Consider the following 14006-nt stretch of genomic DNA (forward strand, 5'->3'; position numbering starts at 1 on the left):
TATAAAAAACTGCTTTTAATTTTTATTTTTTTTATAATGAATAACCATTTTCAATTTCGTTGCAACACGAAACTACAGCCGCATTATATTCTAGTTCAATTAGATGGGACGTGAATTATAAATAATTCCCTCATCTTCTTTAGTCTCAGCATCCGTTATGGCTTGCAAATTTTAGAAGCCTCGGAGGTGTAACCAGAGAAGGTTCTCATTGTTTTCAGTTTGGTGGGATGTAAAGTAATATTTTTAAGCTATTAGATTGAAAACCAAAGTCTTTTATTTTTTTAGTTTAAAATATTTCATTTGTTAATACTGGTAATAAAGTTGGCCCATAAACGTTTTTTTGTTAGTTTGAACAAATACGGCCAAAAATAATAGTTTACGACATTTTTTTTAATTAATTCGTGAAAACATGTAAGTCAGAAAAATAGAATATTAAATAAAATATCTATTAGTTAACAAAAATCAATATACAGTGAAACTTGGATAATTCGAATCTCAGGGGACCGTTAAAAAAATTCGAATTAAAAAATAAATCTACAAAAACAAGGATTACCTACAAAAACATCTGCAAATGATAAATATCAGTAGTTGATCAGCAAAAAATATTAGTTGGTCATTTTTATCGCTTGGAGATGTTTTTGTTCCTATTCTTGCCCGAGTTTTGTCAACCTAAAAAAATGGGCCAACAAAATTCGGCCAAAAATACCAATTAAAACATTTGCAAGCTATAAAAAAGACCAACTTTATTTTTTTCCAAAGAGATCCTAAATTTTTAGCTGCTTTTTAGAATTTAGCTTCTCAGTAATGACAAAAGATTCTAAGATATTCAGAAAAGATAGCAGAAAAGTTAGAATTATCCCAAATATAATTCGAATTATTTACGACTTTTTACCATTACTTATATAGGAAATGCTGGGGACCAGAATAAAAATTCGAATTAAAGAAGATTTCGAATTATGGAAGTTCGAATTAAGCAGGTTCCACTGTACATACAATATTGTTATCAAACTTATAATAAAATAATTCATTTTCCAGTAAAAATCACAAATTTTTTATTTCTTTCAGATATAAACACTTTTTTTAAATTTCCTCAATACTTCATTATTGTGACTTATATCCTTTCATAAATAAGCGATTCAAATAGTAAAAACATGAGATGGTAATAAGTGTTTTTTTTTCTATTTTTAAGAAATTTTAGCAATGCATGCAATGTTAAAACAACAATTTTTAATTTTCCACCGATCTTCGTCCCTGTTTATCTCTGTTGTTTTTAATGTCCTTTATGTTTTTCTGTTGTTGTACCTAACTGACATATTGTTATATATTTCCAGTGCTACTAAACTTACGTGCATATCGGCCCACTTAAAACCTTGGTCATTTTTGATGTCTCATATTTCCTAAACCTGTCGGCTGATTTAAGTGAATTTTTGAACATTTTATAGCTTGATTCTTTAGCAATACCACTGTAATAATATTGTTGCTAAACAGGTAAATTTTCATTGTATACCGGGTGTCCCAATCAAACTGTATTTTTTTCTCAAAGTTCGCATCACTCTGTGGAATATTCTAGCATTTATAAAATACTGAAATTAAAAAACAACTATAGCATCAGGTTTTCTTAACATTCTGTTTTTTTATTCATTCGTTTATGTTGGATAATAAAAAAGTTAGGTACTTTAACAACTACACATGTTCTTCATCAATACACGATGTTTCTAAATAAGTGCGACAAACTTTAAGGGATAATTCTGCATGAAATAATAATGACAGTTGGCTTTATAAAAGTCTGTCCGCAAATGTTTTGTTTCCGAGATACGGGATGTTGAATTTCTTCTTACAAACTGCCCATTTATTTTATTGATTTAAAACCGGTTGAGATATGCCAATGAAATTTGGTGGGTTTTAAGAAGTAGTTATTGCACATTTTTTGAAATACAATTAAGAATTTAATATTCACTATTAGCGCGCATACGTGTAATATGACCGATCATATTACCCGTATGCACGCTAATCGTGAATATAAAATTCTTAATTTTATATCAAAAAATCCGCAATAACTATCTCTTAAAACCCACCAAATTTCATTTGCACATCTCAACTGGTTTTAAAGCAATAAATAAATCGTCACATAAATCGTCGATATACGTTTATAAAGCCAACTGTCATTATTATTCATACAGAATTGCCCCTTAAAGTTTGTCGCACTTATTTAAAGACACCGTGTATTGATGAAGAACATGTCTAGTTGTTAAATTATCTAACTTTTTTATTACGCAACATAAACGAATGAATCAAAAAACATAATGTTAAGAAAACCTGTGGCTATAGTTGGGTTTTAATTTTAGTATTTTATAAAAGCTAGAATATTCCACAAGGCGTGGTGAACTTTGAGAAAAGAACACAGTTTGATTGGTACACCCGGTATACAATGAAAATTTACCTGCTTAGCAACAATACAGTTGGAAAAATGAAAGAATTCCCGTGAAAGATCACATCAATCACTTATTTTGTATTTGCTGTCTTTTTCTATAAATAACAAATGTTTGTTATAGAAAAAGATAGCAAATACAAAATAAGTGATTGATGTGATCGTCCATGGGTATTCTTTCATTTTTCCGACTGTATTATTCCAGTGGTATTTTTAAAGAATCAGGCTATAACACGTTCAAAAAATCACTTAAATCGGCCCACAGGTTTAGGAAATATGAGACATCAAAAATGACCAAATCTTTACGTGGGCCGATTTCTATGCACGTAAGTTTATATGGAGCGGAAGTGTTGACTCTAAGTGATGCCAAGCTTAAACACTTGGAAGCCTTTGAGATATTGGTATACAGACGACTACTACAGACAAGCTGGGTCGACAGAGTTAGAAATAAGGTGTTCCTTAGACGGCTGAACCAAACAATACAACTGGTCAATATACGAAAGAGACGCAAGCTGGAATACTTCGGTCACATTATGAGACACACTTTACACAGGTAAAGTGGTCCTGGTAGAAGAAGAAAATCATAGCTGAAAAATCTAAATTCTAAAACAATCGTACGAAAAATCGACATCATTAGTTAATGATGCTAGCAATAAAGTCACGATAACGAATATTCTAGCCAACATTATATCCAATGATCGATAACAAACTTTCGATAACTCGATAATAATGGAACTAGAAGAAGATAAAATAAACTATTTAAAATATGTTAATTGCGTTATTGATATGTAATATAGAGTGATGAGTGCCCTAACAACCGGCAAAATACCGCTTTTTCTTCTTCTTTTTGTATAAACATGGCTCTGTCTGTTTTTTTAATGTGCCTCCAGTAAGTTATCGTTCCATCGTTTTCGTGGTCTTCCCACTGATCGTCTTCCTATTGGGGAACCGTCTTGCGCTGTCCTTACTACTCTATTTATGGTCATCCGGCTTATGTGGTCATTCCATTCTACTCTTCTGTTTTTCATCCAGTTATTAATGTTGTCCACCTTGCATCTCCCTCATATATCTTTCATTTCTTTTCCGATATTTTTATTTCTCCATATTGTGTCATTCAGGCAACATGCGGCTCTGTTTGCTCTATTCACTTGATCTTCCACTTCTGTTTCGAGCTTTCCGTAGCTAGACAGTGTGATGCCTAGATATTTAAACTCCATCACTTGTTCATCTTATTGGATTTGCTGATATAACCATGCATTTTGTCTTGTTTGGGGAAATTAACATGTTCAATTTTCTGGCAATTATAAACTGGTGCAGCATACGTTGTAAATCATCTTCACTTTGAGAGATTAGTATTGCATCGTCTACATAGCAGATTATTTTGTTGTTTTTCTCCCATTTGGTACACTTTTTCAGTTCTTACTTTTTTTATTATTTCATCCAATATGGTTCAACAAAAAAGGACTCAAGGAATCCCCCTGTCTTATCCCATTGCCAGCTTCAATTGGGTCAGTTAGTTCATCTTCTAATTTTACTTTTATTGTGTTGTTCTGGTACATGTTTTCAATCGTTTTAATTATTTCTAGAGATACCTCTCTTGAGTATAACAAATGGACAACTTTCTTTAATTTGACCCTATCAAATGCTTTCTTAAAGTCCACGAAACATAAATATGCCGGTTTGTTGTATTCTAACGATTTCTCTTGAACTGACCTCATTATAAATATAGCGTTAGTGCATGATCTTCCCGTCCTAAGACCTTGTTGTTCTTCTGCTAATGTTATAATTTTTTGTTGTGTTAAGTTAATTCCTATGTAATTCTCCGGGTCCGATTTGTCTCATTTTGAAGAGAGGTATTACGATGCTTGATCTCCATTCTTGTGGTATTTTGTTTTGTTCTATTATTTTTCGGATTAGTTTTAATAGTTGTTTCGCCAGGTCTTGTTCTCCATACTTTATGAGTTCGTTCGATATTTTGTCCTCTCCTGGAGATTTACTATTTTTTAATTTTCTTAATGCTTCCTTTACCTTTTCCTCCTTGATGTTTATCGAGTAAAATAACACAAAAGATGGAAAACATATTTAGTTGTGAGTACGAGATAAAGCTAGTTCTTATACCCGGCTAGTTGACTGCATTCATAAATAACGTATGACGCCGAAAAACATTTTATCCTAATATTTCATGTTATTCGTTTCGGCTGGCATAAATAAACGTCAAATAAACTTAATTTAAATCTAAAATTGCGGCTTATTAAAGCAGATTGTGTAATGGTTGGCAGTTATCCCTGAACGAGAAAAGTTTTTACCTTTGTTGTATTTATCCCATATCATCTCCGAATTGTAGGTGAATAAGGGATTTTTTCCTTTTCCGAGACGATGAGCTGGCCAATCACCCAAGTAGGTGGAGGCCAATAAACCAAATAAGAAGAAGACATACATAACCTAAACTAGGTTAGAAAGAACGGGACACGCTGCAGTTTCTCAACACGACTGTACCGATAAGGTAGAGACTACGAGAAAGAACGGCATACGTACAATTTTATGACTGAAGTCAACTAGTTCTTAATCTAACGTCTAAAGTTGGAAACTTTCGATAGCGGTACTGTGATTTAAATTAAATTATAGGTTTCTACTGTCATTTTCCCACCTCTACTAGTTTCATCTCTTTTTATTCCACAACGTATTATGCTTTCCATCTTTTCCGTTATTTTGCCGGTTATTAGCGCGCTCATCACTGTATCCATATACAGTATGTATATGATACATAATATATCATTTCGACTATACTGTCATGAACTACAGAAGTAATTCTTTCTATTAGTGTTGGTAAATAATTAGTGACTTACCTGCAGGACTGATAGCAGCAATCATAATAGTTTTGGAATTCCCACCGAGACTATCTTTCAAGAGCCATGTAAGGACGGAGTCTCTATAGGGTATAAAAATAGCTTTCTTTTGACCATTTTGCTCCATTGACAACTCCGCTAAAGCAGATATCACAGAACCTAATGTAACCAACGATTTATTGATATGAGCTCCTTCTTTAAGTCTCTGCCCAGTAGCACCTGTTGCATCTGCTCGCTCACTACCTGCTAAATCTACGAGATGAATCTATAAACATAATAAAAATAATTAAGAAGTATATGAATATTGAATCAATATACAGGGTGTTTCATTAAAAATGTCTAATCTCCGAGTCGTAGATTCTAGACCTCAAAATAATAAGATTTAACCCAAATCATGTAACTCCTTACTAGTTAAGGTCATCGCCACATAATCCGCAAATATTTTACGGGTATCCCTACTTTTTCTGTCTTTACACGGCAAATTACGTGTAGTAAAATTCACACTGGTATGGATATGTAAACATTACTAGAATGTCATTCTACTTGAAAATGTCATCATTAATTTAAAGAGATGGCTTTTGAATCTTCTTGGATAACTGTTATTATTATAATTGCAAATTATTAATTCAGTTAATAAATGTGATAATTTTTTCACTAACTATGTATTCAGTGATTGTAATAATTTATATGTACAACAAAAACTAATACTCAATCGAGAAAAGAGGAAAAGTGTTTATGATTTTTTAATAATATATTGTTACTATGGAACGCTTACAATTTTGAACATCTTTAAAAACAAAAAACTTGGATCTCAGAATATATTATCCTGATGTATTCTCTGCTTGGATCTTCTACAAATAATACACAATAAATAACTTTTTATTAAGTTCACGTCTTAAATCAATTATTTATCAAATACACTATATATCAATATTATTTAATCAACAACTCAAAATATTCCCGATGCCATGTCAAATATTTAAAATTGTCACTGATTGTCACTGTCTGACTGACAGTATGCTGACAATATTCTATTCGACTGAGTGCGTTGTATGACAAAGATAGATTTGGAAATATTACCACGGACATTGTGTTCATTTTTTTCGAATCCTGAAAAAACCAATAAATATTTTTGAAAAATTTAAACGCAGAATGAAAGACTATATTATTACCGAGGGCCGAAAGTCCCTTAGAATAAATAAAAAGTTTATTTTGAATGAGATATTTTAAATTAAATATCACACTAAATCTTCTCTTAGTTTTTCACTCCTGTAACTTATTAAAATAAACATCATAGAAGTTCTCAGGGACTTTCGGCCCTCGCCAATAACGTAATCTTTCATTCTGCGTTTAAATTTTTCAAAAATACTTATTAGTTTTCTCAGGATTCGAAAAAAATGAATCCCCATTTGAATAGCATTGCAGCCGAAAATACGTACCCATCCTCTTAAGAGCCAACAGTAGCGATCAACAGGTAGCAACAAATTCGTTCCAGGATTGCGGCTCTAGTTTTGAATATTTTGTCGAGATATTTGGCACACATATTCGTAATGTAATAAAGAATGGCGGCACAGAGCCCGATTTCAGAAATATGTTAGTATGTGAAAATTACTCTATAAATAAATAGTATATTGAAAAATGGAGCCTGTACCGCCATTAAGAAAGACAAAAAAAATACACTTTCTTCAAATAAACTTTTTTATCCCGTGCCTAGATTTTGTGTCACATTGGAACTACTAAAAAATCGATTTTTTTATAACAAGAAATCGAACGCCACTGACTTAACAACATTTCGCGCCTATGTGTATAAAAATTATTGTTCTTGATAGTATAAACGTCACTGTCAGTGTTGAATTACCGACGCACTGTTACCTCACTTTTGAAAGTCCGCAGAACTTTCGCAATCTTGGACCGCGTTTGTTGCTACCTGTTGATCGCTACTGTGTGCTCTTAAAGGGTGTTTTATTTAATAATTTAAAAACTATTTTTGTTAGGTATTTTAAAACTATTAGACGTATCCTTTTCATATTTTGCAGAAAGTGTAGGTACTATACACCTTATAAAATTATGTTAAATAAACGTTTTTAGCTATTACCAGAGGCGTACGACAGGGGGCACTGAATGGTTGACCCTTCCCAAATTCTGCACCACTGGCAGAATTGCCATTTTAGCGCAATTTTTGGGTTCTCCAATATTCTCTATGTAAATAACATACTCTTGACACGTAACGATAAAGTCATTAAATTGAAATTAATTACAACTTAAACATGTAACGGCACTGATATTTTGATTAATGTATTGTGCCACTTAATTTTAAACTCCAAATATCTCGAAAACTAATGATTTTATCGTTAATACTGAAGAGTATATTATTCATTCTTGTTTTCGAAATATTTGAAATTAAACATTTAGCGGCACAATACATTAATCAAAATAACTGTGCTGTTACATGGTTAACTTCAAATATCTCGAAAACTAATGACTTTATCGTTATGAGTGAAGAGTATGTTATGTACATAGAGAGTATTGGAGAATCGAAAAATTGCGCTAAAATGGCAGTTCCGCAAGTGGCGTAGAATTTGGGAAGCGTCAACCATTCACTGTCCCCTGTCGTACGCCTCTGGTAATAGTCAGGGCCGGTTCTAGGGTTTTGAGCGCCCCGGGCAAAACAGAATTTGGCGCCCTTTCATACTAATATACAAATTTACTGCAAATATAAAAAATACTAAAAAAAGCAAAAAATCAAAATTTCAAATATATGTAATTTATAATATATAACTGATGCCACATATGGCATGGCATAACGAGCGCATTTGAAGTTCAAGCGACGAAGGAGGGAAACAAAAGATGAAGATAAATGTATATTGTCAATAAACAGAAAAAAAATGTGTATAAACGTTGTACAATACTAAAAAAGATGTTGATTGTGTGCACTGCATGCACAAAATCTGCATCTGCACTGCATGCGCACAATCTGCATCTCCAATGACTAAACTGAGGGAGTGGTATCCACATGGTATAAAAAAAGCACGAGAATATTCCTTGCAAACACGAGCTTGTACACCTTTATTTTTTCCCTTCATGTTAGAGCCGTTGTCATATCCTTGGCATCTACAATCATCTGAATTCAATTGAAAATCATTGATTATTGTTTTATTATAATAATGAGTAGGCCTGTGACTCGATACCTAGAACCAAGGCTATGGAAAACAATGGAAGAGAGTTGAAAATTGAACTTCTATGACAACAAGTATCCTGACTTATGGGTGTGAAAATTGTATAATAAATAAGAAAACCAAAAATACAATAAGAGTAACAGAGATGGAATTCCTAAGGCGAAGTTGCAGAGTAACAAAAAGAGATAGAATAAATAACAAAGACATTAAGAAAATAATGGGGATGAACTCAGATATAATAGACTACATAATATAACAGAAGCAATTGACCTGGTATTGGCACTGAGAAGAGCAAAAAAACGTTGGATAAACAGAATAACAGAGCGGAGCCAGATAGGAAGACGAAAGAGAGGCAGACCCCGAAGATCTTTCAGATATGAAGTGGATGAAGCAATGGAAAGAAGAAATCTGCGGGAAGGTATCTGGCAAAACAGAAAGAACTGGAGAAAACGGTCGAGTGAAGGAATACACTGAAAACTGTGGAAATCCTTAGAAAGGATGCAGGGTGTTTCTAAATAACAGCGACAAACTTTAATGAGTAATTCTACATGAAAAAATAATGAAAGTTTGTTCTATAGACGCATTTCCGAGAAACGAGGTGTTGGAATCTTTCTTTGCGCATTTTTGATATAAAATCAAGAATTTTATATCCATCATTGGCGCGCATACGGGTAATGGTCTAAATTTAAAAAAACAGTACGCCACTGAGATATTAAAAAAAAATCATTTTAGAATTCCTCGTTCAATTTGTGACAAAACATCTACCCTTTTTTCATACGACGCGCCGTTTTTGTGCAAAAATAAAACATCTTAACGCTTACAAAGTACAGTAGAACCTCGATTATCCGTCAGGGCACCGGACCAAGGGTATGACGGATAATCGAAAAGACGGTTAACAGAACATTAAAAAAAGTTAAAAATTGATAATACAACTCTCAAATTTTATTTATTTGTTTTGTTTGATAATACAATAAGAGGAATTTGTGTTCGTGTTAATATTGTCGAATTTGGTTTATAATATTCTGAAATCTTCGTTTGTTTTACTGATGCTTCACATTTTGCAAGGGCTTAATTTCTTAATCGACGTACGATCATGCAATCTTCCTTTGGATTCTTCTTGTCGAGAATACCACTCGATGAATGGTTGCACGTGCGATGCAGCTTCTCTAGCTTCTTTAGACAAATGTTTATCAGTTGCAAAAGCATCATCGACATCGCCACCGTCAAATTTCAAGTTTGTTCAGCTCCTGAAGCTGTTTCGTCAGCCTCTGTTTGCCATTTCAACGATTTCATTATCTGTCAGCAATCGATAGACGCTTGCGTCCTCATCACAAATTAACCGTTCCTTTAAGACAGCTTTAGGCAACGAAAACAAAACAATTGATTCAACCATAACTTCATTTGTTACCGCATTGTACATTTCAGCGAATTTCGTTTGGCTTATCGCAATGCTAAAAAAAATGAATTGATGACTTAAATTTTTTCTTATGTACTCATGTACGGACCCTGACGGTTAACAGAGGTGACGGTTAACGGAGAGACGGATAATCGAGGCTCCATTGTACTCGAAATAGGTTTCTGTACATGTGTGCATTCATGTAAAGAAGAACTTATCATTCCTAATCGTCAATAGTCATAGTTTGGTAAAAAAAAATTTAAATCAATAAATAAATCACTTTACAATGAAAGAATAGGTAATAATATATTTACTAAGACCGATAAGAATAATAATTTTAAAAAATCACTTCAAATGTTCAAAATTTTCGTCGTTTACCTCATGGCAATGTGCCATTGAATATTGTGATTTCCTATCATAAAATTAATTATTCATTTATTATTTTGTTATTACGTAGATAACAACTTACCTAAATCTATATAACATAAAAATAATATAAATTCATTAATTCCACAATCAATATCTTACAAAACTTTTTGTTATTTCACAAAGCACGCGCGCCATTGCAAAATTACAGAAAGACTAAAAATATTATTTAACAAATGAGGCGTATATTAACGCCAGTATAGTATCGCTGACTATTCTTAAGTTTGTTGATAATTTAAAATTTAATCTTCCTCTATTTTTAAGTAGATTGTTGACATACGTTATACGTGACAAATGACCTTTTAAAAGAATGGACAAACTTTTTAGATCGTAAAAGAATTTGTCTGCATTCTGCATTAACTTTGTATGAATGATACAAGATACAAGCCATAACAATTCTTAGGTTGCATTATTTTTAATAGTGGGCTTTGGTTAATCTATTAATCTTTATTTTGAGTTATGAATTCTGATTATAGATAGAAATAGTTTTCTTTTAAATTAAATAATAGTAGACTTATTCAATCGTATTAGGAAAAATGTTCAAAGTTAATATATAAAATATTTTATTTTTATATCGGTGTCCCTCAAATATGTTGCGCCCCGGGCGACCGCCCGGCTCCCCCGCCCCTTTATCCGGCGCTGTTACGGTAATAGCCAAAAACGTTTATTTAACATAATTTCATAGGGTGTATAGTAGGGTGGAACGAAAACAATGATTTTATAATTTCAATGTGTAATAGTGATAGAAAGTTGCCTATAGCCATTGTTAAGCCACAAATAAAATATTTTTCGAAACAAAATATTTTTAGAGGTGCCGCAAAAGGGTTGAAAGTTAGAATTTTTAGTTAAATTTTGCGAATTTTGATGATTTTGGTTTGGTAAAAAATAGCTATTGTAATGTCTTAATTCCTATTTGAAATGATAAATACACACTCTAAAACTACTCTTTCAAGATCATTTTAGTTTTAACTTACAATAATCCAATGTTTATTTTTACTAAAACTGGCAAAGTTTGAACTTGAATTCCACACTTAAAGAAATATTTAATAGGAAATATTTATTTCATTCCTTAATACAATTTAACATTCCGACTATAGTAGAAGAGCACACTTCAATTGTAGAGGAACCTGGATCAACCGTGCTAGGGTACATAACTTCTGCTTCCGGAACAGGTGCAGATAACAGGTGCTATAAAAGATAATGGAGCATTTTCAAGAGAACAGCCCTTTAAACATTTCCAATAAAACAGTTGTCGGATTTGATGGAACTGCTACTAACATCGGTATTAACAATGGTGTAATTGCTGCTTTGTTTGTTCTGTACCAATGAATAATTGCCTTTGCATCATTTGTTTTGCACGAGATGGAGAAACTAAAGGCCCTTATGAATTTGGAGGGCTTTTAGGCAAAGAACTTGAAATCTGTAACCAGCTTCATGTGGTTAATTTCGTTCCCATACAAAACAACCTCCTAGAGACTAAGGATGATCTAAGCACAGATCAAAAATATTTATACTTGAAATGTGCAAAGCAATCTCCAGTGGTGTATGTCCTTCTGATCTTTCTTTAACAACCCATGGGAAATTAGCTCATTCACGATGGCTTACTTTGGCCAATCGCCTTCTTCGGTTATATATTGCAACAGAGAATCCTTCAAATAATATGAAAAGTGTAACTATGTATGTGATGAAGGTGTATGTCCCAGTCTGGTTTCATATCAAGCTGAAACCATTTTATGTAAATGGATCAAAACATCTATGGAGACTCATCAAATTTTCGCGTTATCTTTGTGAGGAACATCTCCAAATAATTGATCCAGTAATTCAAAGGAATGGTTATTTCTCTCGCCCAGAAAATGTGCTTCTCTTCATGTAATGTGACGTGAGAAAACACATAAGGGAGCTAGGTCTGCAGCGACTTTTGAAGGCAAGATCGGAACTCATAAATGGTGTAAGGAAGTTTGTTGTCCCGAAGCTTAACCTTAATGCCAATGACTAAACTGATATAGATATAATTAACTGAATGGAAGAAGAAATGTCTATAGAGTTAATTAAAGTATTCGATCAGTGCGTCCTCCCAGTCTTGACGTACGGATCAGAAACACTTACCTTAACTAAAGCCTCGGCTACCAAACTAAGAGTCACGCAGAGAAGAATGGAGCGGTCAATGTTAGGAATAACTCTGCGAGACAAAATCAGAAAAGAAGAAATCAGGAGAAGAACAAAGGTGACTGACGTCATCGAGAGGATAGCCAGGTTGAAGTGGAGATGGGCAGGACACGTAGCCAGAATGACAGATGGGCGATGGACGAAGAGGTTATTGGAATGGAGGCCAAGAGAAGACAAGAGAAGCGTCGGTCGACCGCCTACAAGATGGACTGACGACTTAAGAAAGGTAATTAAAAACTGGATGAGGGCGGCGCAGGATAGATGGGGTTGGAAACGAGGGGAGGAGGCCTATGTTCAGCAGTGGACTTTTGAGGCTGGATGATGAAGAAGAAATTACTAAGCCTCCTATAACAAAACATATAACTGACGAGGACTTAAAAAGTATAGTGAAACAGTGAAGCAAGAGACCCTAGTTGGCAGGTGCAGTATGTGGATTTTCTGTGTTTTCCCTGTCATACAAAGAGCAGTCAAAAGAGTCATAAAGCTCCTGACTGAGTTATCTCTTACTGTTTGTGGTCTTGAGACAAAAATGGCTTTGTTAGAGCAAAGATTGCTTTACAAAAACTATGCCCAAGTTTTAGACAAAAAACCATTTTATTTAAGTATCAAGATGAATATTGTAACTAAAGAAATCTTATAGCAATGTGTACATATAGCAATGATAGCAATGTTACCTGTTATTAGAAACAATATTTGACTAAGAAATGTTAGCTACGGCACCAAGTTAAATATATAAAATATTTGAAATGTTCTGTATTTTTTTGTTAAAAACCTATCTTTTCAATGCTCTTGCGGCGCCTCAAGATGTAAACCTAGAACAAAAATATTTTGTAGTTTTATTGTAGACATGATAAGGCAACTTTTGAGTGCTATTATAAATTTCTATGAAAGAAAATTATTTTTTTTCCTATCCTTTCGTTCCACAGTGTATAGTACCTACACTTTCTGCCAAGTATGAAAAGGATACGTCGAATAGTTTTAAAATACTAAGCAAAAAGTCTTTTAAATTTTTAAATAAAACACCCTGTAACTTAGTAAGGAGCCATATTTTATTTAAGTGATTTTAGTTAAATCTTGTGAGCGGCCGTGGAGTAACGGCATATTCGCTGGCCTCATACGACAGTGCTCGTGGGTTCGAGCCCTGCCAAAGACAAACCATTTTCATTTCCAATAATGACACGAGCCGTCTCACCGTGCCTCGGAGAGTACGTTAAGCCGTCGGTCCCCCTGGGCTAGTGTACATCGACACTAGTTACTTGAAACAGGGTTAAAGATGTAATTGGCGCTGGAACTATCCGAAAGGATCTCCCCGGCAAAAATGCCATACGATATTATTATTATTAGTTAAATCTTAATATCTTGAGGTCTAGAATCTACAACTCAGAGATTGGACATTCTTAATGAAACACCCTGTATATGATGTCTCTTATCAATGATGGTGTAAAGTGTAAAAAAACTACTCGATGTTCAAGGAAGTACTGGAATACTCTTCAAAGAAGAAGGTTAGAAGAAAATAAAATAGAACAATTATATAATTAAAAAGAAACACAAACAGCAAATTTTTATGC

The 14006-nt window shown here is 33.4% G+C and overlaps 1 protein-coding gene across 3 annotated transcripts in view; it reads right to left on the reverse strand.

Annotated features, from left to right (window-relative positions):
- LOC126879789 (kinesin-like protein Klp98A) overlaps nucleotides 1-14006 on the reverse strand; it is a 193770-nt gene that overhangs the window by 121886 nt on the left and 57878 nt on the right. For all 3 annotated transcript variants that reach the window (XM_050643048.1, XM_050643051.1, XM_050643049.1), the window contains exon 6: nucleotides 5275-5539. In XM_050643048.1, coding sequence (XP_050499005.1) covers nucleotides 5275-5539 — 265 coding nt within the window. The remainder of the gene's footprint in view (nucleotides 1-5274; nucleotides 5540-14006) is intronic.

Source organism: Diabrotica virgifera, chromosome 2, assembly GCF_917563875.1.
Source record: "Diabrotica virgifera virgifera chromosome 2, PGI_DIABVI_V3a".
Taxonomy (NCBI): Eukaryota; Metazoa; Arthropoda; class Insecta; order Coleoptera; family Chrysomelidae; genus Diabrotica; species Diabrotica virgifera.